This window comes from Martes martes (genome assembly GCF_963455335.1).
Source record: "Martes martes genome assembly, chromosome: 1".
Lineage (NCBI taxonomy): Eukaryota > Metazoa > Chordata > Mammalia > Carnivora > Mustelidae > Martes > Martes martes.
Genome location: NC_137888.1, coordinates 149,436,618 through 149,462,107, shown reverse-complemented (window position 1 = coordinate 149,462,107; position 25,490 = coordinate 149,436,618). Strand labels below are relative to the sequence as shown.

Genomic DNA, 25,490 nt, shown 5'->3' with positions numbered 1-25,490 from the left:
CCAAAGGAACTCACCCCTCCAGGCCCCCATCCCTCCACCCACACCAGTCCCCACAACAAACTAAAGGGGTGGCTCCCAGACCGGCAGCCTCTGGATCACCAGAGAACTTGTTAGAAATGCAGATTCTTGGGTTCTCCCCAGACCCCAAAAATCAGGAACTCCTGCAGTGGGGCCCGGCAACCCACCATGCAGCAGCCCTCCAGTGGATTTGGATGCACGAAGGGGCTTGGGCCCCACTGAGCTAAGGGCTTGGGAAGCAAAACCCAAGAAAGGGGACTGTCTTTGAGTACAGGTCTTGAACACTCTTGTTTGTCCAAACTGGAAGACTTTTGAGTGGAGATCTGTGGATTAAAAATCTGAGCAGTGAGTTCTGGGTCAAAGGATTTTGACAGATATTGCCAAACCGCCCTCCCTGTTTCCCAACACTCTCTCTGGCACTGGGTGTGATCAAACGTACTGATCTCTGCTGGTCTGACAGGGGTAACAGAGAAGATGCCTTAGTGTTTTCGTTGCCATTTCTCTAGTTATGAGTGAAGTTGAGACTTTTTTTATTTTATTTTTTTTAGATTTTATTTATTTATTTCAGAGAGAGAGAGAGAGTGAGAGAGAGCATGAGAGGGGAGAGGGTCAGAGGGAGAACCAGACTCTGCATGGAGCTGGGAGCCCGATGCAGGACTTGATCCCGAGACTCGTGGATCATGACCTGAGCTGAAGGCAGTCCCTCAACCAACTGAGCCACCCAGGCACACTGAGGTTGAGACTTTTTAAAGCCACTTGGATTTCTCTCTAAACTGCTGGTTTATATTCTTTACATATTTCATATAGGATTATAGGATTAAATCTTTGAGGACTAAGGAGATGAGCCCTTCTCTCTGTCACTCATGATGCACTCATTCCCACTTTCTTTTCTACCTCGGTTTATAGTATATTTTATACAGAAGTTTTACATTTTTATATAGTTCAATTTCTTAAGTATTTAGGGGTACTGGGTTTTAGGTGCTCCATTCCCTATCATAATATTATAAATTCACCTATTCTTTTCTCTAGAGTTTTAAGGTCTATTTTTAACATGTAAATCCTTTATCCATTTGGAAATTATTCTGACTTAAGGAATGGAATAGTGTGCCCACTTTCTTTTTTCCCCAAATACTTAGTTAAGTTTTTAAGCTACCTTTTTCTTCTAATTTAATTGTTACCTTAAACGGGTAAACTATCTGGTTTTCTATTCTGGTTCACTGGGTTGTCTATTTAATCTCTGGGTGCCAAATTGCTTTACGAATTGTAATTTCATAATGTGGTTTTATCATCTGATAGGTCTAGCCCCACCATGTTACTTTTCTTTTCCAAGACATTCCTGGCTCATATTTATTTGCCTTTTTGAGTTTCATGTCATTTTTTGGACAAAAATACAGTGAATAGGGGCGCCTGGGTGGCTCAGCGGGTTAAAGCCTCTGCCTTTGGCTCGGGTCTTGATCCCGGGGTCCTGGGATCGAGCCCCGCATAGGGCTGTCTGCTCTGTGGGGAGCCTGCTTCCTCCTCTCTCTCTGCCTGCCTCTCTGCCTACTTGTGATCTCTGTCTGTCAAATAAATGAATAAAATCTTAAAAAAAAAAAAAACCTCTGCCTTCGGCTCAGGTCATGATTGTAGGGTCCTGGGATCGAGCCCTCCATCAGGCTCTCTGCTTGGTGGGGAGCCTGCTTCCTCCTCTCTCTCTGCCTGCCTCTCTGCCTACTTGTAATCTCTGTCTGTCAAATAAATAAATAAAAATTTTTTAAAAATACAGTGAATATTTTAATTAAAATCACATTAAACAAAAAAAGTCACATTGAATTAATAGATTAATGGAGCACTGACATTTTAATAATACTGTGTTCTTTCTATTCTAAAGTACAGGATAGAAATTTCCCTCTCTAATCTTAATATTATCTTTATAAAGACCCTTAGATGTCCTTAGAAAATTTTTCTAAATATCTTTTTTATTGTAATTGCAATTTCTTCCTATTATATTTCCTGACAACTTGTATTTTTTTAATGTAAAGGATGTTTTGTATATTAACCTTGGAAACTACTATTAACTCAAATTCCCTCCTTTTCTTTTTTAAAGATTTTATTTATTTTTTTGTCACACAGAGAGAGAGAGAGAGAGCACAAGTAGGGGGGGCAGCAGGCAGAGAAGATGGCTCTCCGCTGAGCAAAGAGCCCAGTGTGGGATCTGATCTATCGTGACCTAGGCCGAAGGCAGATGGTTAATGGACTGAGTCACCCAGGTGTCCCTATCCTGAATCCTTTTATTGTTTCTAACAGTTGTGCAATTTTCACTCGTTCCATTTATACATAATTTTGCTAGTCTGTTATATATATATAAATTTATACATATATATTTATATAAACAAAGCAAGGATGGTTGTGGGATATTTGTCAAATGTCTTTTTAGCATCTATTAAGATATTATGTAGTTCTCTTTTGATCTTTTAATATGTTCTATTTTATTAGATTCCCTAATATTATTGAACCATTTGCATTACTAGGGTAAACTTACTTGAATATGATGGTTGATTCTTTTGAGATGTTGTTGATTTGTATTTGCTAGTATTTTGAAAAAAAGTTTTTTGGTTTTTTTTTGCCTCTCAAGTTCAATCATACTTCATTACTATTCAGATTCTCTACATTCCTTCTTACCATTTATTTTCCTGATAGGTCATGAGCTGATGGGGCCAATTAAATGTCTTCTTATGCTTGATCCAGTTTCTACCTGCGTTATCTATATATTGTTATTCTGAACTTTCATATCTTGTTTTTTTATTTTTTAAATTAATTTTTTTTTTTTTAACTCAGACAGAGAGATCACAAGCAGGCAGAGAGGCAGGCAGAGAGAGAAGGGGAAGCAGGCCTCCCGCTGAGCAGAGAGCCTGATGAAGGGCTCGATCCCAGGACCCTGAGACCATGACCTGAGCCAAAGGCAGAGGCTCAACCCACTGAGCCACCCAGGTGCCCCTCATATCTTATTCTTGACTTTGAAGCTATAGAGATGTACTATAGAGGTGCACAGAGATTTCTAAAAACTAGATTATTAATGTGGATACTGCTCTCTCCTTTCAGCTTCCTTGAGTCTCCTTTAACATTTTCATCGGTAATTGCAGCCTCAACTCAGTATTTTCTTGTACAACTTGTTTTAACTTAGATTTTTAAGTTTCCTAAGTCATTTTGGTAACACTACATCTCTTCTACACAACATATGATAGGAGATTGTTTTATGATTCAATGTGAGTCTTTTTCTGTTTTAAGGATGGGTTTATCCTATTTACATTTGTTGATAAAACTGATATATTAGTCTTAATTCTGTTATGTTTTCCATTTTAATGCTTCTTCTGTTTTTTGTTTTACCATGTGTATTTTTTGTCTTCTTTGATATGCATGTGTGTGCACACATGTGTTTATATTTTTGTCTGATGATTTGAAAGTTTACAGTCTGTTTCTAATTTTTCTAGTGGTTGCCTGTGTATTGATTTATTTCTCTGCCAAGAGAAGAAAATCTTCAAATGTAAGGGAAAGAGTCATCTCAAAGGCTGAGACTTGACACCACAGTTCTGTCTTCAAATTCTTGATATCTTAGCCTCAGTGTGAAAAATGGTTGTAGTCTCACCCTGAAGCCAAAGGTTCAGGGTGATCAAGATATTGACCGTGCCTCCCAGAGCTGCCAGTGCCACAAAGGCAGTATTTGCTGTATTTTGCCTTATTTTGTCTTATTTCAGAGCCTCATGTGAATATCTTTTCCCACTAGCCCATGTACTTTGTTCAAAAGTGTCTTGTACTTGCTGTCCATTTCTCTGCACAGTAGTTGAAGCGACACAGAGAGGCCATGAATGGAGTGCATTGAATCTTCTTGCTGCTTGCTTTCACACATACCGAGATCAGGAGCCAGATTATTGCCTGACAGCTGGTCTTCGTGAATACAGTGGTGTGTGGTTGGTGTTCCGATGCAAGTTGTGTGTGTGTGTTTGTGTGTTTTCTTTTAAGTCTGTGGACTGATGCTGGTAGATCAGTCAGCATACCAGCAGATAAAGGCACGCTCAGAAGAGGATGATTTTAGGAAAGCTTGTTTACAAGGACTGTTTGGAAACATGTAGGTGTAGGAGCACCTTGGGGGATGTTGCAATAGCCACAACACAGGAGAGCTGTTACCATCAACAGGCCTGAAGGGAAAGGGGATGGTCACCAGAACTGAGAACTGAGCAGAGAATGCTGGCTTCCATGGGACCCCCAGCAACACCCCCATCACTGAAGAACGTATCCAACACAGGGAGACTCACAGGCAGGGAACCAATGGGCTAAATGCCCATTTTCATGCTCTTCTCTCTCCTTTTCCTGCTGGGGTTCCCATAGCTGACCCCACCTGGAAGCTAGAAGCTCATTCATCTTACAAGGGGATTCGGTGATAAATAGAACAAAGAGTCATCAAGTATGTCTCCCTCATGTTTTTCTGAAAATGTGTGGAGAGCTGACACATCAGGGGTACATGCATTAGGAATGCTTTCAACTACCAGTACTAGGGAATCCAAGTTACAGTGATTTTAAAATAGACGGTTTACTTCTCTTCGGTAACAGGAAGGCTGGATGTAGGCAACCATTGACATTCAGTAATGTCAGTGCCGATGTCTCCAGAATTCTCTCAGCATTTACCTCGTGCTGGTTGCTTCATATTTGCAAGATGACGGCCAAGCACCGGGCATCATGACCACGGTTAAATTAGAAAGAGGGGGAAGAGGGGTACCAGCATGTATGCCCTTTTTATTCAAAACAAAACCAAAAACCTTCATAGATGTACCCTCAGCAGACTTCACATCGTATTTCATTGGCCAGAATTGGTTTCGTGGTCTCACAGCAGCCAGAGAGGCTGGGAAAGTGGGAAATGGGCTGGTCGTGATTGATTTAGACTCCTTATAATTAACTGCCTGAGATTGGAGACGTTGGTACGTGGATCAAAATCAGGAATCTGTTATAAGGAAAGAAGGGAGGGGATAAATTCTGGGTCAACAATGAACAAGGCTTGCCACAAGTGGTTTTAGTCAACAATAAAGCCAATTGTCTGGAGCACTCACTCAGGACAGAAATTGCTCACACTATGTGCTATTGATTTTATGTGACACCCGAAAGTGTTGTTTGATCAAGTAATTTTGCCTAAATCTTGCTCTGCTCTGAGCCTATGATTTAATTTACAAGCCACAGTTTGAATCATGTGTTGGTGTTTGCTGTAAGTTCAACAACTTTAAGGGTGCTTCTCTGGTTTTGATCTTTTCTCTGCCTTTGGTGGCAGAACACCAATCACACAGACCTGATATCACCCACATTCTGGAAGGATTTGACTGGCTTTCTGCCTAGACTGCAGGGCCTGATGTGAGGATGATGCAAATATCTCAGTGGGCCTCATGCCACTATTGGACAAAGTTTCATAATAGACAATGCCTCAGGGACTAGAGGAAATGCATTACCAGCTAACAAAATCCTATTTTCAGAGATCCATTCCCACATCTGCCCTTCTTTTTTTTTTTTTTCAAAAATTTTATTTATTTATTTGACAGAGAGAGAGAGAGAGAGAGAGATCACAAGTAGGCAGAGAGGCAAGGGGGAAACAGGCTCCCTGCTGAGCAGGGAGCCTGACGAGGGGCTCAATCCCAGGACCCTGAGACCATGACCTGAGCTGAAGGCAGAGGCTTAACCCACTGAGCCACCCAGGCGCCCCTCACATCTGTCCTTCTGATTCACACTTTTTTTTTCTACTTGTGTAAAATCATCCCCTTCTACACACTCATCTACCCTGAACACCTTTGATCCCATATATGATCACCTTTGATATTGCACAGTTTTGTTACGATTTCCCATACTCCTTTTTCACTTAACGAACTTCTTTTGAACTACTGTTCCATCTTTATGATTTGGGGCCAAACTACCATAGTGTAGTAACAACAAAATGGAAATATGACGAATGTAAACAATAACACGAATGTGGTTGAAAATATCTTAGGGGCGCCTGGATGGCTCAGTGGGTTGAGCCTCTGCCTTCGGCTCAGGTCACGATCCCAGGGTCCTGGGATTGAGCCCAGCACCAAGCTCTCTGCTCAGCGGGGAGCCTGCTTCCCCCTCTCCCTCCCCATCTGTCTGCCTCTCTGCCTACTTGTGATCTCTCTCTCTCTCTGTCAAATAAATAGATAAAATTAGGGGCGCCTGGGTGGCTCAGTGGGTTGGGGCCTCTGTCTTCGGCTCAGGTCATGATCCCAGGGTCTTGGGATTGAGCCCCACATGGGGCTCTCTGCTCAGCAGGAAGCCTGCTTCCTACTCTCTCTCCCTGCCTGCCTCTCTGACTACTATGATCTCTGTCTATCAAATAAATAAATAAAATCTTTAAAAATAAATAAATAAATAGATAAAATTAAAAAAAGAAAATATCTTAGCAAGTTGAACTATAGTTAATGGCATTCTCTTTACTAAATATGAGCTGAATCAAATAAGTTCTGGTACAGGGGCACCGATAGAACTGTGATGATTGTTGCAAGGTAATGGGTTTGTTTGGAAATGGTCACTTGTTTCACATTTTTAAAGAAAGATGTATTTATTTATTTGAATGAAGATGGGGAGGGGGAGAAGGAGAGGGAGAGAGAATCTTGAGCTGACTCCACATTGAGTGTGGAACCTGACGCAGGGCTCCATCTCAGGAACCTGACATCATGACCTGAGCCGAAATCAAGAGGCAATCGCTTACCCGACTGAGCCACCCAGGTGCCCCACTTATCTCACACTGATGAAATGTACATAAACCAAATTGTGAGTTGTCCTATGACATTCCCAATTCCCATACATGCTCACGGCGCCTCGCTGGAAACACATGCGACACTCCACCTGGGGTATTTCTCTGGTCACAGGATGGTGCTCAGCTGGCACACGGGGCAGGCTGGGAGTGCCGGGAGCTAACGCCCCAGATGCAGACCTTCACTCGAGCAGGCTAGGGTGGGGGGCTCTCCAGGGCACGTTGCTCATAGCATCCAGAGGCCCCAGTGACACTGAGCCACAGTTGCCCACAGTAGCAGGCACACATCAACACACACGGTGGGGTGGTTTCCTTCCCGTCCCTACCTCCCCTTCTCTCCATTGGTACTTCATGGGATCACGTCCCAAGTGAAACACTTCTATTCAGATCTTTGTCTCAGGGTCCTCTTCTGGGGGAATTGAGACCAAGGCTGTTTTTTCTCTGAAATTCCCTGCTGGCCATGAGATTCATGAACCCCACTTTAGGAAAGTCTTCTCTAGATGACTGCTGATTTTACAAATGCCTGATGCCCAGAGCCAGGGGTCAATCTATGGTCACAGGCAGCCCAGTTCCCTGTTATGGAACCAGCACAGGAGGAGGCCCTCATGCCTTTAGGGGCTGCATTGGAGCGTCTGGCCCGAACTCCTGACCCAGATGTAGCACATAGGGACCTTGAGGAATAAGGGATGGGGCGGCTGAGGGGCTGGGTCTGACCGCTCTGCTCCTCCACATTTCCCTGAGCCCCTCCCAGTTTGAGGTCCAGCCTCTGCTTCCTGCCCCCAGCATTGAAATGGTTTTTTCTGGGTCTTTCTTTCCTGAAGAAGTCCTCCCCAAACATCCCATACAGCACATGCATGCTTCTTTCTGGGATCCCAGTTCTGTGGAACTCAAAAGATACTGTGAGATGGATAGCAGAAGGGGAGAGATTTTTCTCTGCTTTTTTCCCCTCTTTCCTATGAGAGAAGCTTGTGACCCTGGCAACCATTTCCAAAAGAAGAAATTGGCGTCTAGGAATGCCTGGGTGGCTCAATCAGTTAAGTGGCTGCCTTTGACTCAGGTCATGATCTCGGGGTGCTGGGATCGAGGCCCACATTGGGCTCCTTGCTCAGCGGGACCCTGCTTCTCCCTCTCCGTCTGCCTGCTACTCTGCCTACTTGGGTTCTCTCTCTCTTTCTGTCAAATAGATGAGTGGAATCTTTATTTATTTTTTTTAAGATTATTTATTTATTTGACAGAAAGAGACACAGAGAGAGAGGGAACACAAGCAAGGGAAGTGGGAGAGAGAGAAGCAGGCTTTCTGCTGAGCAGGGAGCCCCATGTGGGGCTCAATCCCAGGACCCTGGGATCATGATCTGAGCTGAAGGCAGATGCTTAACAACTGAGCCACCCAGGCACCAGAGTGAAATCTTTAAAAAGAAAAAAAAAAAAAAAAGAAATTGGTTTCTAGCCCAGCTTTCTAAATAATATGATCATCCATTCCAAATGCCCAACCCACAGACCTTTTCTAATTTCCATTTGACAGACGGGACACCTAAGACCAAGACGGAAATTATAGCATGAGCCCAGTGACTCTCAGACAATGATTTGCCATTCCATTTCCACAGCAGGCTTGTGAGGGAGTCTGTTTAAGCCACAAACTTACCCTCAGGATCACCCACAACCCCAGGATGAGTAGAGGCGGTTGGAGTCATGGTTCCACTGGTAAAACCACCCGCTCTCTGGGCTGTGCCCTTTCCAAGTTCTTCACCTCGGTTTCTGTGGGACCAACACGGTGTCATCCAGGGGAGGACAAATGTCCAGGGCCAGTTCCTCTGCAAGAAGTTCACTTCTGTCACATTCACTGAACTCTGCAGCAAACAGGGCCCTAGATTCACTTGGAGAGCAGCGAGGGAGAGGGATCTTAATGGATCCAATGGAGCCCTGCCCTCCCACAGAGAGCTCAGAGGCTAAGAAGTGAGATAATCCACTCATGAGAAGGTAGAGTATCCTAAGGGCCACAATAATAACAGTTATGATGATTTAAAAACATGGTCATACGGGCACCTGGGTGGCTCATTTGGTTAAGCCACTCCTTTCTGCTCAGGTCATGATCCCATAGTCCCGGGATGGAGTCCCACATCGGGCTCCCAGCTCCAAGGGGAGTCTGCTTCTCCCTCTGACCTCCCCTCTGATGCTCTCTCTTACTCTCTCTCTCTCTCTCTCTCTCTCAAATAAATAAATAAAAATCTTTAAAAATTAAAAAAAAAAACAACCCATGTCCACAAATGCTTTCACACTCTTCTTATTAAAAGGAGAAATCTAATTCCTTTCCCCTGAAGTATGGGCCAGCCTTGGTGACTTGCTTCTCATGAATCCAATGTTGAGGAAGTGATACTGTGTAATTTCCAAGGTAAGCTACTGCCTGCCTGTTTCCTGGGACACTCACCCTTGAAAACCAGTCATCGGACTCCGAGGAAGCCTGGAGTACTTGAAAAAACCATACGTAGGTGTTTTGATCAAGCCCCAGCCAAGGTCCCTGACAGCCAGCCTTAAAGGCCACATATATGAGTGGGCATGGCTTCAGATGATCCCAGCCTTTGTGTCTCTCCAGTTATGGGTTGTCTTTACTAAGTCCCAGCCATCTTATAAATTCATGAGCAAAATAAATGCAAATAGCGATTAAATCCCGAGGGTGGTTTGTTAGGCAGCAATACCTAACCAGGTTGTGTATTTACTAGAAGCCAAATATTGTGTGAAACCCATTACAGAATGATATTCACAATGAATCCTCCAGACAATCCTATTAGGCAGATACTATGGGATCTCCACATTGTGGAGGAGTGATGCACAGTGATCATGTGACCTGTCTGAATCACAGAGCCTGTAAGTGGCAGAACCAAGACCTGAGGCAGTAGTGTGCTGGTAAATGTTTACCAACCAGGGACAGGTGTGTGTGGGGGAGGGAGGGGATCAAGATCCATAGTGTTTACCAATTTCCACAGTGTAAATTCTCTCACTGTGGCACCACAAGAGAAGCTGAGAAGAGATGGGCACGCTCCAGGCAGCTCTCCAGGAGGTTTGGGCCCGCTCCAGTGCACCACTGAGTGGAGGCCGCCAACACCAGGAACCGTGTCCTGAGATGACAGGGATTTTAGTGAGCACCGATCAGGGGAGTCTTCTTGCAATGTAGGTAGAGCTGTGGAAAGTCCTTTGGGGCATTCACGCATGCTGTTTACCAAACTATGCCAGACACTATTGTAGTCACTGATCATTAGTGTGGCACGTTAACACAGACAAGGTCTCTGCTCTCATGGAATTTTCTTCTCAGTGGGACAGAGACCGAGAAACTCAAAGGTATACGGCATATTGAGAAGTTTCAGTTATTCTAGGAGTGGGAGATGGAGAGGGAAGTGGAGCCCAGACTTAGCATGCCACAGCCGGTTCCCAGGTGGTGGCTCCCTTCCTTCTTCTGGCCTTTCTCTTTGGGGAAACCCCCAGTCAAAAAAGTCTCAAGTCTGTTAGACTGGGAGTAGCCCCTCCTAGCCCAAGGAGGCAGCTCCAGGAAAAGGAGGGGACACAGGCTTCCTAGTGTTACCTCCACCAGCCTCCCTCCCACAGCCATCCCTTCAGGTGTTATGAGAAGTTTCCTGAAGTTGCCCTTGAAGCTCCTCAGGCTGGGTCCCTGTCCCCAGGATCTGTGATGGGGAGAAGAATCAGTGCACAATTCTTGAAGCCGATCTTTTTTTTTTTTTTAAGATTTTATTTGACACACAGAGAGAGAGAGCACAAGCAGGGGGAGAGGCAGAGGGAGAGGGAGAAGCAGACTCCCCGCAAAGCATGGTAAGCACCCCCCACCCCCATGGGACTCGATCCCAGGACTCTGGGATCACGACCTGATCCAAAGGCAGTGGCTTAACCAACTGAGCCATCCGGGTGCCCTGGAGCTGATTCTTAACTGGAAGAGAAAAAAAAATGCTTCTAATCCAAAGGATTCTGTGCTCTGCAGGGAAGGAATACCTTGTCCAAGCACAGCTTCAGCAGAGAGAGAATTATGAGGACTCACTCTCTTCCAAGATGACTACATCCAAACTTGAGTGATTTCTTCCAAGGAAGGGGACTTACTTATTTTTTTAACATACAAGATTGAAAATACTTAAAGCATGACGTGTACAATAATGAAAAATTTACTAAAATGTGAAGAATTAAGTTTTCCTGAAGTCTTGGATTGTGCAGAGTGGGGGCAGGGCAAGTCCCTGAGGGGATTACCGCACAAACAGAACTCAGTTCAAACCAGATTTCCGAGGTCACTGCTCCTAAAGGCGGTGGCTGGACTGACACAGGGAGGAGAGATCCTTCCAGCAACACTCTCCTCAGCCCCACCCCTTTCAGGCTCCAGTCGCTTCTCTTCAAGTCCCAGTGCTACCGCAAGTCTGTCTTCCAGTTTATTAGGGAAAACTATGGATCTGCTCTTTCTGTAAAATTGTATCCCTCCTGCCACGGAAGATTCTTGCGTCAGGCTCCCTGGCTGAGCAGGGAACCTGCTGTCTCCCTCTCCCTCTGCTGCTCCCCTGCTTGTGTTCGCTGTATCAAATAAATAAAATAAAATCTTTTAAAAAAATTAAAAAATAAAAACCTTAAAAAATATATCCAAAATGGAAGAAAATACAAAGTTGGGCCTCCTCTCTGCCTACTCTTGGTGTCTACCAGAGGCACTATTATTAGGGCTTTTTCTTTTTGTCCTTTTCTAGAAGCAGTCTATGTACGTGATACACACACACACACACACACACCCCCCACACAAACATATATATCCCTCATCCTACCTGACCCATAGGGAGCATACATCCCAGCCCACCTGCTCTCCCTCCTCCCTCCTTCTCTCCAACTCCACGCACTGGTGTCGCTAGGCCTTGAGCATGGGTCTCCTTGTTCTCCCATCTCAATCAATGCAGCTTTGGAATATCCTTTCCTGGGTCTATTTTATTTCTCAGTCTTTGTAGGAGGGCTCCCCAGCAGCGACCTTTGCCTCTTTCCTACCTACACTCACTCCCTATGCAGCCCCTTCTCCAGCCACAGCCTTGAAGAGCACCCTCACCACTGACACTCTCCTCCCCTCACCCGCACTGGGTTCTCCCATTCTTCCATTTGCTGTCCCAGACCCACTCTCCACCCTTCTCCTTCCAGCTCTGAGCCGGGGGACTTCCCTGTCTGGCTTTCCATGGGGTTTGACCGCTGGCCAACACAGACAGGAGTTCAGAGGGTGGAGAGTGAGGTCAGGATATATGTTTTCCATGCACAGTTGCCAGGGATGAGCTACACTCCTCCACTGAAGCTCTCCACTCCTGCCAGTGTGCAACATCTAAACTTGTATCTCAAAAATAAGTGCCTTTCCTCGGAGGAAATCACACAAGTTTGGATACTGTCCTCGCCATTTTACTGTCTGTCTGTTCCCAAGTACCAGCAACTCTCACCTTCCCTGCATCTGAACTATGGATGGTCGACATCCCCCCCACCCCCCGCCCCCGCCGCGCATTGCTACTAGCCCCGGGGTCCTACTTTGTTCTGGAGGTTTCTGTACACCCTGCTACCCTTCTACCCTTCTGTGAAAGCCCCTGTTATTAAACCCTCCTCAAATTTCTCAGTCCAAATGCACCAGCTGTTTCCCTCTGGAAACATCTGTGCTACAAATTCCGAGTAATTCTGAGATTTCTATCACCCCTGAACTCCTGACCCACAGAAGTAGCTCAGGCTACTGATCCCTCACCCCGCTGGCTAAAAGACCGGCTCCACCCAGTCTTCCCCGCCCCGGTAAATGATAACTTCATACTTGTAGGTGCTGGTACTCTTACTCTTCCGCAGTCACGTCTGGTCTATCAACAAACAAAGCTGCCACGAGCCACCTTAGGAATTTATCCTTGCCGCCCTGTCTGTAGGACAAATCCCTGCCTGCGCCACGGTTAGGTTAAAGGCTAGGTTCCTTTGAAATTCTGATCCTATTGAAGAGACGTTCTCCAACCTGGAAGGCCCAGCCGGTTCCAGTCCGCCCCGCCCCCATCCCTCCTCCCCCCAACAGTGGGTATCGCTCCGGTTTCCCCACCCGGGTGCTCCTCTGAGACAACATCAGAGGTTAACACGGATCGGTGTGTTGGTGTCTAACCGGCAATTTTACGCCGTGGCAGAAGCGACGGGAACCTCCTTTTTCCCGGGAACCTCCCCGGGGGTTTGCTGGAGCCGAGCGTGGGACCCGGCCGAGTCAGGCGCCCCGTCGACTGCGCCCACGGCTTCACTGACTCCCTCGTTTTCCGCGCTTTCCTTCCTCCCCCCAAAGTTTCTGATTCCTGGAACCAGGCTCGGTGACCTCACGCCAGTGACTTCACATCCGGGACCTTCTGGGAATTCTCAGAGGCACTTTTTCGTAAGAAACCTAACGCGGGGAGGCGGGAGGAAGAGGGTGCGACGGAAAGAGGAGTGCGCAGCTTTGGGGAAGAAGAGAGGGAACCGCAGGGGCAGCTTCCTCCTTCCGATCGGGGACGGGTGGAGCTGGCAGGGCCGTGTGGCGGAGTGGTAGACTCCCGAGTCCCCGCCCCCGCGGCCGCCAGCCAGCACGCGCGCGCCCCCTCCCTGGGCCGCCGACCCCACCCCTGGTCGTGACTGGTTTGGGACTAGGGCGCGCTTCCCGAGGGCTCCCCAGGTTGAGCCTCGGCCTGAGTTTTCTTCGGAAGTTAGATGTGCGTCTAACGTGGCAGCTCTGCCACAGGTGGGGAGCAGGTATCTAGAAGGAGAAAACGGAGGTGGAGGTGGTTATTGACCTGCGGGTACTGACGATGCAGTGGGAGAGAGATGCACTAAACCAAAGGGTTGGAATCGGGTTTCCCAAGCTGCAAAGCTGCGTAAGATTGAGAGGTCAAAGAAGGACACTCTTGATGGCTTTTGCTTTCTTGAAGAGGTTGCCTCAGAGCTGAGTCTTCCTCCATAAAATAAGTATTTAAAAATAGATTTTACAACTGTGGTGGCAGAAAGACGAATATGGTAATGTTAAGTGTTAAGACAATTTCTTCTATCTAAAAATTCCCTTTTTACCCCGTTCTGGTTTTGTTAGAAGTTAAAGCATTTTCATGGGCCCTTGAAAGTATTGTGGGCCCCAGGCTCCCTGCCTGCTGTGCACAATGGGTAAGCTGGCTCTGGGCAAAACCAGGGGTGTGTGACATGGCCCAGATAGAATATTATGGAGGAGTGGATGGAGAAACGCAATAAAAACAGGTAGCCGCTGTACACGAAGAGCCTTGAATGACCTGAAGGAATGTGAATTTTGTGGTGGAGCTGGTAGGAAATGGCTGCAGGGCTGGACTGGAGGACTGACAGTCTGGAGGTGGCACTGGAGGTGGGGAGAACATTGGGATGGCTGTTGATGTAATAGGACATCCAGAGTCTCAGCCACAGCGGAGATGGAAGGGTGGGGAAAGGCAAAGAGAGATTTGGGAAGCTGGCAGGTTGATGGGGGTGGGGGTGGGGGTGGTGCAAGGATAAGCCTGGGCTGATTCTTACGGAAAGGGAGCAAAGAGGAGAAACTGTACGGGTTTCAGGACTCTGGGAAGATGGAATGGAAAGTCTGTCACCAATAACAAAGGAGGGAAAATGTGCATACCATTTGGGGCACCTGGGTGGCTCAGTGGGTTAAGCCTCTGCCTTTCAGCTCAGGTCATGATCTCAGGGTCCTGGGATCAAGCCCTGCATTGGGCTCTCTGCTCAGCAGGGAGCCTGCTTTTCCCTCTCTCTGCCTGCTGCTCTGCCTACTTGTGATCTGTCAAATAGATAAATAAAATCTTAAAAATATGCGCATATCATAACAGGCTTGTGGGTGGCTTCTGGGTCACCTCCTGTCCAGATCTCTTCAACAGCTCCCTCTGGGCCGTCCAACCCCCTCCCTGGTTCCCGAGGCCCCTCTCCAAAGTCCTATTTCCATTGGGTCACTTTCCTTCTCCCTGTGGTCCAGAGAATAAAACTGCAGTCCTCTCCTGGATAGTTCCACAGTTTAGAATGAGAAAAATCAGATTGGGTTTTCAACACCCTTTATAGTAGAACACTGTTCCAGAACTTCACTTGGCTTTCTCAATCTCCAATAACTCACCCTTCCCGCCAAAGAAACAAACAACAACTATACTTGACTCCCATCTTCCAATGCAAACACTGAACTTCCTCCAGAGCAGACCAGGCTAAAACCAAGGGCTGGGGCAGGAAATACACTTAACGGGGAGAAGATAAACCTTCATTTATTCACTATAAAACATGGATCAGGCACCTACTAAGTGCTTTTGTACCATTCTGGCAGGCACAGGGGATGCAACAATAAACAAACGAGAAGGATTTGTCCTGGAGGTGGTATTCTGGTGGCAGAAGATTCGATGTGGACACGGCACCCTCCAAAAATGGCCACATGTTCTAGAACTTTACCTCTTTCTCATTAAAAGGTGGTGTCTAATATCCCTTGCATTCAATCCAGGCAGACTTGCGACTCATTTGTAACCAACAAAACGCAGCAGGAGTGATTTCGTGTGATTTCCAAGGCTGGGTCAGACAAGGCAATACAATTTCTGCCTTGTTAGTTGGGACGCCTTCGGAGCCTTGAGATGAAATGTAGGAAGTCAAACCACCTTGAGACTGCCATGCCATGAGACTCCCACGCCACGGGGAGAGGCCGTGCATATGTGTTCTGGCCGATATCCCAGCCAATAGCCAGCATCAGCTGCCAGATATGAGTGGATGAGCTTTCAGATGTTTCCAGACACTAGCTGTTAAATTACCTCAGCCTTCAAGTCTTCCCATACATACCATGATGTATGGGCTGAGGCCCCATACATCATGGTACAGAGACAAGCCATCTCCACTGTGTTCTGTCCAAATTCATGACCCACAGAGTTCATGAGTGTTATAAAATGGTGGTTGCTTAAACCACTAAATTTGAGGTCATTTACTATACAGTAATAGTATTGAATTGAGAACACTGACAGTACGCAAATACGTGCACAAGATAATTTTATATTGTGGGAGGTCTCATGAAAACGAAACAGCACGATAACTTGTTGGAAGGCCTCTTTTGATAGGGAGCAGGGTTGGGGGGGGCAATAGGCAGGGGAGGGAGGGATCAAGAAGGGCCTTTCTGGAGAGACATTTGAACAGGATCTTAGTGAGAAGGAGCCCAGCCACTGAAGATCTAAAAGAAGGGACATCCAGGCCCAGGGTACAGCAAGTGCAAAGGCCCTGAGGCAGGAATTGGTTTGGTAAAGATTTTGTGAAGATCAAGGCCAGTGTGACTAGGGAGATGCATGTGAGGAAGAGAGTGGGGCGACAAAGTTGGGAGAGGAGAGTAGAGAGACAAGTCATTCTGGTCTTAAAGGCAGAGAAGAGTTAGATTTAAGGCAGTGAGCTGGGAAGCCACTGGGGAGTATTTACACGAGAGCTACTTGATGTGGTAAACTCTCCGTAAGCGCTTTGGCTGCCAGATGAACGACAGATTGTTAGGACAGGGGGAAGCAAGGAATACAACTTGGGAGGCTATGGCAGTGGCCCAGGAAAGCAGGGAATGAGTGATGGCCCGAGGCAGCGTGATGGCACTGAAGATGGGGACTGGTGGACAACTCGGGACACAGCGGCAGTGGCAAGGAGTGACGAGAAGGGAGGAGGCACCCGGCCGGCAGGTCGGCCCCGGGTGGGGTTGCCACTTGGGTGAGGGCCGGAACCCGCCCCCGCCTGGAATCCCGGAGGGAGGCTCCGAGCAAGGGCCGGCCAGGACGGCGCGTACTGGCGTCCAGCGTCTGCCTCGCTGAGCCGGCCCTTGGCTGCGCGCCTGCCTGGCGTTTCCGGGCAACGGCTGCAGCTGCCCGAACGTCCCGAACCCGGCGGCCTGGGTAACGTCATCGTCACCTTGGAGACGGCGGGTGGGAACCCGCCCCTCCTCCGCCTGCCTCCGCCCCCGGCCCCGCTCCAGGGGCGTGCTCTGGGCGGTGCGTGCTCCGCCTGCGGCCCGGCCCCACTTCCAGCCCCGCCCACTGCGGGCGGGAGGAGAGGTGGAGCCTGGGTCTCCCGGGCAGGTGTGGTGTGGCAGGTGTGCAGGGCACTAGGCGAGACCTCATGGAGCGGCAGCTACGCTTCTTGGTGTACGCGGCCGCCGGCGTGCTCACCACTCACCTATCTCTTCCCACCCTTCCCCCTAGGCTGCCACCTCGAGTCGTACGGACCCGCTCCAGTGCCGTTAAGCTTACCTCCGCGGAGATGCTTTTCCTTGACCACCCAAACTAAAGTAACAGCCAGTTCGCTTCTCGTGACCTCGTTTTTATTTCCTTAACAGTATCGCTCCCTTCCAGAATTATCTGCTTATAATATATTGTCTTCCCTCTTTAAACCCAGGTTCCGTGAAGGCAGGGATAAATACTGCCTTGTTCATATCTATCCTCAGCATCCTGAACGGAACGTGGCAGGAAGTAGGTGCTCAATAAATGTTAGTCGAATGAATCACTGAATTCACGTAATCATTTCGTTCATCTGTGCCTTCATTTATTTGACATTTACGGAGTGCCTTCTAGGCAATTTTGATAAGCACCAGTGGTACTGAGATGAACAAGACCGGAACTCCACCTGGAGGTGAGAAAGAGATATGAAAATTAATGGTTACCAATAACGCTAAAAAATGAACATGTTGGAGTTCCGGATGCTAGGCATATAGCTCCAGGCACTCTGCACATAATAATTTGCTTAATCTTCACAAGAGTAGGTACTGTAATCGTGCCCACTGTACAGATGAGAACAATGAGAACAGTCATGCTGTAAGCTGCTGGGCCCTGCAACCAAGTGAGAGTCCCCAGAGGGCAGGGGAGGGGGACATGTGGCCAGGGTCCCAGAGAGATGTAGGTATTAGCCCCAAGTGGGTAGATTCGGTATCTTAATTGCTCCCCCACACCACTGTCTTCCACAGGGGAGTGGCTCTTTCCAGTTCAGAGCCCAGCTGCCCCAGGGGAGCTCACCGTGTGAGAAGATTAGGCAGTGAGCGGGCTGTGACATGACATGCAGAAGGCTGATTCCGGGGCTGGTGGTGGTAGGCTAGGATCCTACCTGTTCAATGAAAGCAAAGTGTGGACAAGCTCCCACATAACCTTGTTGTGGGGGGAGCGTGGGGGAAGGTAGACAGATGGAGGGGTATCCAGGAAATTGAAGAACCGCACTCATTCCCATCTCTGGATTTTTGCATGTTCTCTTCTCTCTTTGCCTAGCATGTGCCTTCCCTTGATTTTCACATAACTGGCTCTTTGTTTTTCAGATCTCAGGTGAGGTTTTTCTCTTGGAGACGTTTGCCTTTGCCATGTGCTCTGGGGCAATCACCTGTTACTATCACATCACCGTATGTTAACACTCTTCCCCTAGAGTGGAAGAGTGACCTAGTCAGGTGAATTACCCTTATTCCTCATCTGTTTTTTCCTGTTTATTCGTGGTCTCTCTGTCTCCTCATTCTAGAAGGTCAGTTCCCTGAGTGTGTGACCCCATACTGTGTCCCTGTTGTGTGTCCCTGCTGCCTAGAATAGACCTGGCATGCAGTAGGCACTCAGTGCCTTTTGAAAGAGGGTAAAGGGCCCTGCACTAAATCATTCTGGCCTTCCAGGCCATGCTCCATGCGCTTGCCTTCCCAGGAGCCCCCACTCTGCATGCAGCACCTGGCCTGAGCAGGGGAGAGGGCCCAGCCATCTTCGCCACTGGGGTTCCCCTGGGGTGTGACCCTCCCTCCTTCCAAGGCCTGACTGGGCTACTTTCCCACTCTGGAGCAGGATTCTGGTCAGACTCCACTCCAAGATGATGTCCAAGAACCTCCAGGGGGAGAGTCCAGAGGTAGAGGGGTAGCAATGTGTGTATGGGCTGGGGAAGGGGGGAGAGGGGAGCAAGGAGAATGGGGGGGCTTGTGTGGGGCCTCTTTGTTTCCCAGCATTGGTGGTAGAAGAAGGGGTGGCTTTTTAGAGATTTCCAACACTGGTCTTGCCAGGAAAATGGGGCATCCAGAGGTGGTGGCTGTTTCCCCCCCATCCCCCCAAAGTGGGAGCCCAGACTCCAGAACAGATGCACAAACTGTCAGACATGCACAGACGACAGAATAAAACTTGGGTTTATTCAGACTGTATCCTTTCCATTTGGGGTGCAGAGTGAAGGGCAGTGGGGGTGGGGAGGTAGTATCTTTGGCTTTAGGGACATGAGCCGATTCTCAGCTTTTCCGTGGGAAATTTGGGCTGCCAGAATGACCTGCTGAATGGTGGAGATAGTGATGAAGGGGCTGCAGCAGGGCCCTTCTGGAGCCTTCAGGCCAATTGCAAGAGAGACCAATCCTGCTGTCCAGTTGGCCCTGTCATCTCCAAGAGTTAAGGAGCTGGTGACTGAGAACATTTTGACTCATAACAAAAGAAATAAAAGCTGAGAGGAGAGGGTCCCTCCAGTCCTAAGGGGGCTTCTCTTAGGCTCAGCCTGTGGGCTAGGCCTGTGCGAGAAGCATGTGTGTCTGTATATGTTCCATCCTCCACTAGCTGCAGCCGGCACCCATGCTTCTCCCATGCCCGCGCTACTGCGTGGGCCTCGTCCCAACCTTTCTTCCCCGCCTTTTGCAGGAGCTGGGCTTACTGATGGAACTGAGGAAAGGGAAACTGCTCACATGTCCTGGAAGATGCCCTTTCTTCTTGGTCCTTGCCTCACATGCATGGGAGGTCAGCGCCCACCTCGGGCGCCGGAGGGCAGTGCCGGTGGGAGGCCGTGGTGGAGGCAGAGGGGCTCACTGGGCTGCGGGCTGGGAGTGGCCATAGGGGGCCTGCGTCATCCTGGCTTCTGCCAGGCCCCTGCTGAGCCTGGCTGGGCTGTGCAGGAACTGCCGGAGCAAGGGGGAAGCATGGAGCTCGAGGTGGGGGCCTGGGCCCCTGGACAGCTCTGCCTGTTCGGTGACCACAGTGGGAGACGAGAGGACCGGGTTCCTGCATGTGTCCACCCCTTCACACTGCTGAGTAGCCGTTCTTGTGGCTCTGTAGCACTGAGAGCCACTGGGTCCAGTCTGCAGCTCCAGAATGCTCTTCTGCTGCCCAGTGGGCAGGGTGCTGGCTGAGGCAGGGGCAGGCTCGGGCTGCCCAGAGCGCTGGGTGACCTCCTCCTTTCCAGCCTTGTCCTGGAGACCTTTCTGGTGGAGCCTGGCCTGGCCCACCTCCTGTGTCCGGTGAGTGCTTTTCACTGAGACATCAAGGATGCCTGTGGGGCTGGGAGCCTCTGGAAGCACCCTTGCAGCTGACTCAATGGAGATGAATGTTGGGGAGCAAGATGGATCTCTGTCAGAAGGCAAGACTCCAGGGAGGCCTGGGTTTTCTTTCAGTGTCTCTGGCCTCCTGGTGGAAGAGATGACTGAAGCTGCTTGACCCCTGGTCTCTATGTGATTTCTGACCTTGGCCTGACTCTGGACTTCAGAATGGCTTGCAGCTTGGGTTTGGTTCTTGACTGCAGTTTGCCCTCCGACCTCCTGGCCTGAGAAGTTAGGTCTGGCTTTACTTCTGTCTGTGTCACCAATCTTGCAGGCACTGTGGGCCTGGAGTGGTCCTGGGGCATGGCCCCTGGTGTTGGTCTCAGGATGGAGGCTGGACATGGAGCTGAGAGCCTTGTGCACAGCCTCCTCAATGTCCAGCAGCCTGGCCAGAGTCTGTTCCCTCAGCCGGGCCACCTCTGTGCTGACCTTCGTCAGCTCCCCGAAGGCCTGCACCACTGAGGCCTCAGGTTTGTGGGGGGCGGCAGGAGCCTGAGGGGCCACTGCCAGCTGGGGCACAGTTTCAAAGAGCCTCTTCAGCGCCTGCATGTCCACGCTGCTTGCGGCCTCCTCCTCTAGAGCTTGCACCTGGCCCAGGAGGCCCTGGAGTTCTTGCCGGCTTCCCTGCAGAATCTCAGTGCTCTCAGGGGCCCCGTGCCAGGAACCTGCTGTGGGCCCCTCTCCTGGGGGACTGGGACCCTGCTGTGGTGAGGTAGGGTGAGTGCTGAGAGCTGAGAGCCTGAGGGGCTCAGGGTTTTGGGCACTGCTGCCTGCAGCCTGGCTCTTGGTGAGTCCAGAAGCCCTGGTGCTGGGGCCATGTTGGGGGCTGGGCTGGCTCTGTTCATGGGGGCTTCCAGCCAGAGTTCTGCATCTCTGGCCTGCAGTGGTGGGGACGTTGGCTGGCCGAAGGGTGGTAACATCTTTCTCACCTGGCTTGTGTCCTCCTTGCCCTGCCTCTTTGGAGGAGTGGGGAGAGAGGGCTGAGAGTGTGGGCAGCCTCCGAGGCGGCGGGATCTGGCTGAGGTGTGCCGGTTTAGGAGGCACCTGAGGCTTCTTCCTTGGGGGCATTTTGGGCTCCAGTTTTGGGGTCCTTGTCTGTGACCCCCCAGGGGTTCTCTGGCTGGCAGGGCTGCTGTGGGAGTGGAGAAGAGGGTCCTGCAGGGGCTCGGCGTCCTGTTGAATAGAGTCCTCATCATGGTGGGTGTGGTCTGGGCAGTCCGGTCCGGTCACAGCAGCTGGGAGAAGAGGAGGAGGAGGAACAGAGGCATTATGGGAGTGCATATGGGCACCTGCAGGCCGAGGCTCAGAGGCCAGAGTGTGGTGGGCTGAAGAGGCAACCTTCAGGGGGTTCTCTGCAGCTTGGAGGCCTCCTGGCCCGACTCTTGCCATTGCCTTCTCTGGAGCTCCCTGGCCCATCTGTGTGCAGCCCCCAGGCTCCTCCCACCCAGGCCTCAGTCTCTGACCTGGGCCTTCCTGGAGTGGGGTGGGAGCCTGGGCCGAGAGGGCAGTGTCCCTGCCCCGCTGTGGGGGCTCTCTTTCAGAAGGCTGGACACCCCCAGGGGGCTCAAAGGTCCTCACAGGGTGAGCAGTGTAGATGCCATCCTCAGTAGTCACCCACCCCTCAGGCAGCCCTCTGGGCAGTGCTTTCTGTTCCCCACTGACCTTTCTGGGGTATGCTGGGGTCCTGGGGTCACCTCCAGCCACAGGCCTAGTGTTGCTCTGGGCAGCCACGGTGACCACGGCCGATGCTTGCAGGGGACCATCAGGGCGCCGTGGTGGCTCCGGGGGTGCTGAGGTGGCTCCAGGGGCAGAGTCTTGCTTGTTCTTATTGAGAACTTGCTGGCTTAGGCTTTGGGCCTCCACTGTTGCCATCCACAGATTTTGCATGGCAGCCTGGAGGTCTGGGGCCCCAGGCCCCATGGGTGTCGCTGTGGCGCCTTCAGACTTTCCCAAAGCTGCTATCCCTTTCTGCCCAGTGCAGCTCTCTTTCTGCCTTTCTTGCCCAGCCAGAGGCACTGCCTTTCCAATGGCCTGTGGGAGGTGGGGGGTGCCCCCTGGGCCTCTCAGGTGCCCGATCCCCATGCTGGGGTCCAGTGGGGGAACATGGATGATGTTCTCCATTGCGGGCAGTTTCTGGGGCCCCTCGCTGGCTGGCACTGGACTTGAATCAGCTGGTGGCTCCCACCGCAGACTGTGCAGGCCACTCAGGTCTCCTTTGTCTATGCAGCTGGCCAGCAGCTGCACACTGCCCCTTTCAGGGGCCCTGCTGGTCAGCCGGGGCTGCAGGGAGTAGGCAGTCAGCGAGACCAGGCCCTGCTCTGTCTCCTGCATCACCAGCCCAGTCCGTGCTACTGAGGTCCCCAGGCCACAAGCCAGCACCTGTTGGAACTCAGGGTCCATGTCTTCGAGGTTCCCGCTGCTGCCCGGAGCTGGCAGCTTCAGTGGCTTAAGGTGGAGCTGGCCCACCGGGTCCTCCTGAACCAGCAGCCCCTGTGGGTCCACATCTGGCCGGCGCAGCACCTGGCGGACAATCCTGGGAAGCTCGCCAGACACCAACTCCTCCTTCCGTATGTGGGGTCCCCCCTGCCCCGGGCCTGGCAGCACATACTTGGCAAGGCAGAGCTCCCCCAGGCCTCGGGCCTCCATGAGGATGCCTCCGTGGTGCAGGAGGCCAGGCATAGTGTGCAGAGTCCGCAGGGTCCCCTCCGCTGCGGTCTCCTGCCTCTCTGGCACCCTGTTGCCTGAGGGGCCCACGGGCTGCTCCTCCTGGAGGTTGCCCCCTTGGATGCTCTCAGCTGCCAGGGAGCCCATGGGGCAGTTCTCAAAGAGCCAGGTGAACTTGTGCACAGAGCCCGCAGAGATGGGCTCGGGGAGTACCCTGGACCCCTGGTCTTCCCTCTTGCCTGCCTCCAGGGCCTGGAAAACCTCCTTCTGCCGAGACACCTGCCCAGAAGGGATCTCCACTCGGCTGCAGTATCGCACAGGCCCTCTTCCGCAGGGACGGCCCGAGGCCTGCAGAGGCTCAGTTTCGAAGACATGTCTGTCTGTCTGTCTTTCCCCAGACTGGATCTGGCTAACCTGCAGGAGCTGCTCCCTGGAGCCTTCTGGCCTGTCCAGGGGTTGGGGCGCAAACATCCAAGTGCAGGACCGCGCCTCGGCCTTAGCTGTGGGATCTATGACCTCTGACCCCTGCTTCTCGGCCAACTCACTCATCGGGCACGTCTCAAACAACCAGCGGATGGTCTGCACATCGCCTTTTGGAAGTGCCTCAGGCTGGGAACCTGCCTGCCTCTTTCCTTCTTCCTCCTGGCGTTCTTGCCGTTCCCGCTGGTGGATCACCTCCAGGGGCTGGGTCTCAAAGAGCCACCGGGCAGTGCCGACGTCTCCGGCCACCACTTCCTGCCGGGTGATGCCCCGTACCACATCCACGGTACTGGGGCTTCGGCCCAGTTGATCCAGGGGCTGTGTCTCAAACATCCACCGGTAGCCCTGCACATCACCTCCAACTATCTGCTCTCTGCTGACAGAGGTCAGGGCGTGGAGGTGGCCTTTGCCATCCTGCATAGCGTACACTGGGGACCCTGTGTCCTGGGACAGCCCCATAGAATCAATTCCTTCTGCTCTGTTCATACTCCGAAGGGCCAAAGGCTCACCCTGCCCAATGCTGTCCAGGGGAAGGGTCTCGAAAAGGTTCTTGAAGGCCTTCACGTCCCCCTTCACCCCATCCCTCTGGGGGGCACTCTGAGAGTGGGACTGTGCAGAGGAGCCATCAGTGCGTGGATGTTCAGACGTGAGCCCCTCACACTCCCGGGGACCCACTCGCTGCAGGTGGCCCACTTGGACTTTGTCTCTAGGAGTGTCCAGGGGCTTCATCTCAAATAGCCACAGGGTAGAGCGGACATCGCCAGGGACTACTTCCTCTTTGGGTGGGTGCTCTGCTCCAGACTCCTCTCCCCCCTTGAGAGTGTCCAGTGCTCGGGTCTCAAACAAATGTCGCTGCTGCTGAACATCTGGACCAGGAGGGACAAGGTCTGGCGATGGCTGGAAGTCTTTCTCGTCCACCAAGATCTCCCGGATGGCGTCCAGCGGCTGTGTCTCAAAGATCCAGCGAGTTGCACTGACGTCAGGCCGGGCCCCCTCCTCCAGGGAGATACCCCGGATTACCCGCACCTGGCTGGGGTCCCTGTTGATGGCATCCAGAGGTTGGGTTTCAAAGAGCCAGCGGGCACACCTCACTGCGTTGCTTTGGATTTCCTCCCGGCATGCGGCCTTGACCTCATGGATGGCACCCTCTGCATCCTGGATGGCACACAGTGGCTCCGTTTGGAACAGCTTCACTGTCTTCTTCACATCGCCCTTCAGCTCCTGGATCTCTGAGCGCAGCTCCAAGGGGCTCTGCTCCTGGATGGAGGGGCGGGAGCCCAGGCGGTCCAGTGGCCGTGTCTCAAAGAGCATCCTGGTGCCCTGGACATCCCCGCTGGCCTCAGGCTCCCTTGCTGTAGCCTCCGGTGCCTCAGCCCCGCCAGTCAGCTCATCCAGTGGCTTTGTCTCAAACAGCCGGCGGGCTGCACGAACATCCCCTCTGGATGGTGGAGGTCCGGCTGGCTCCTGGTCCGTGCTGTTGGCAAAAGAACCTTCCTCAAACTTGCGGGAGGTAGCCTGGACATCACCGCCAGGCACAGGCTCCCTGGCAGGAGGCCGCTCGCGCTCCCCAATGGCATCTAGCCGCCAGTTCTCAAAGATCCAGCGCATGCACTGGACGTCACCCTCTGTGGGCTCCTCGGAATCCAGGACATCAGCCAGGTCTTCAGCCACGGCCTCGGCCAGATTCTTGCGGAGCTCAGGGTGGATGTGCTTGTAGAGGCGGCGGAGCTCGCTGGCTTGTCTCTGCTGGTGGAACTTGGAGAAGGACTCCTTGGGCGGGGGTGGGGGCAGGTCCTCCCGGGCTGAGGGTGGAGGGAGAGGCAGGTCCTCTGCGGTGGCCATCGGAATGGTCAGCATGGGGGCTGCCTGCGTCTGGGCTTTGGCCATCCTTCGGAGGCGAAGGGGCAGAGATGAGGATGGAGCTGGTAGCTGGGAGAAATGACAGCAGGCAGAGCCTTAGGGCAGAGTCATCCGACGGCAATTTTTGTTGAGAGACACCCTCCCTCTCCAGACCTCACCTGGCTATCACCCTGTCCCCTGCATGGTTGCTATGTGACAAGTCTTGAACTTAGGGCATATGGAGCCACCCATCAAGGTGGGTCCTGCTTCCCCAGAATTACTTGGGTTGCTAGGGAGCAGGCAAGGCACTAGTGGCCGTGAAGTTTGTCCTTTAGCCCTACAAGGGATGCCGAAACCTCCAATAGGCAAACTGGACAAGTTCCATCCTCACCTTCCTTTACCAAGGTCAGTTTCCCC

General features: G+C 51.3%; 1 protein-coding gene across 2 annotated transcripts; it reads right to left on the bottom strand.

Moving 5' to 3' along the window:
• Positions 1-18,906: 18,906 nt before the first annotated feature.
• Positions 18,907-25,121, bottom strand: XIRP1 (xin actin binding repeat containing 1; the record flags this gene model as incomplete). Of its 2 annotated transcripts, XM_080812987.1 has the most annotated exons (2): positions 18,909-21,325; positions 21,753-25,121. In XM_080812987.1, the coding sequence occupies 2 exons, from the start codon at positions 25,119-25,121 to the stop codon at positions 21,317-21,319; spliced, it is 3,378 nt and encodes a 1,125-aa protein (XP_080669113.1). In that variant the 3' UTR covers positions 18,909-21,316. The 2 variants fall into 2 exon arrangements, with proteins under 2 accessions (XP_080669112.1, XP_080669113.1); XM_080812986.1 differs by having other exon boundaries at positions 18,907-25,121.
• Between the last annotated feature and the right edge of the window lie 369 nt (positions 25,122-25,490).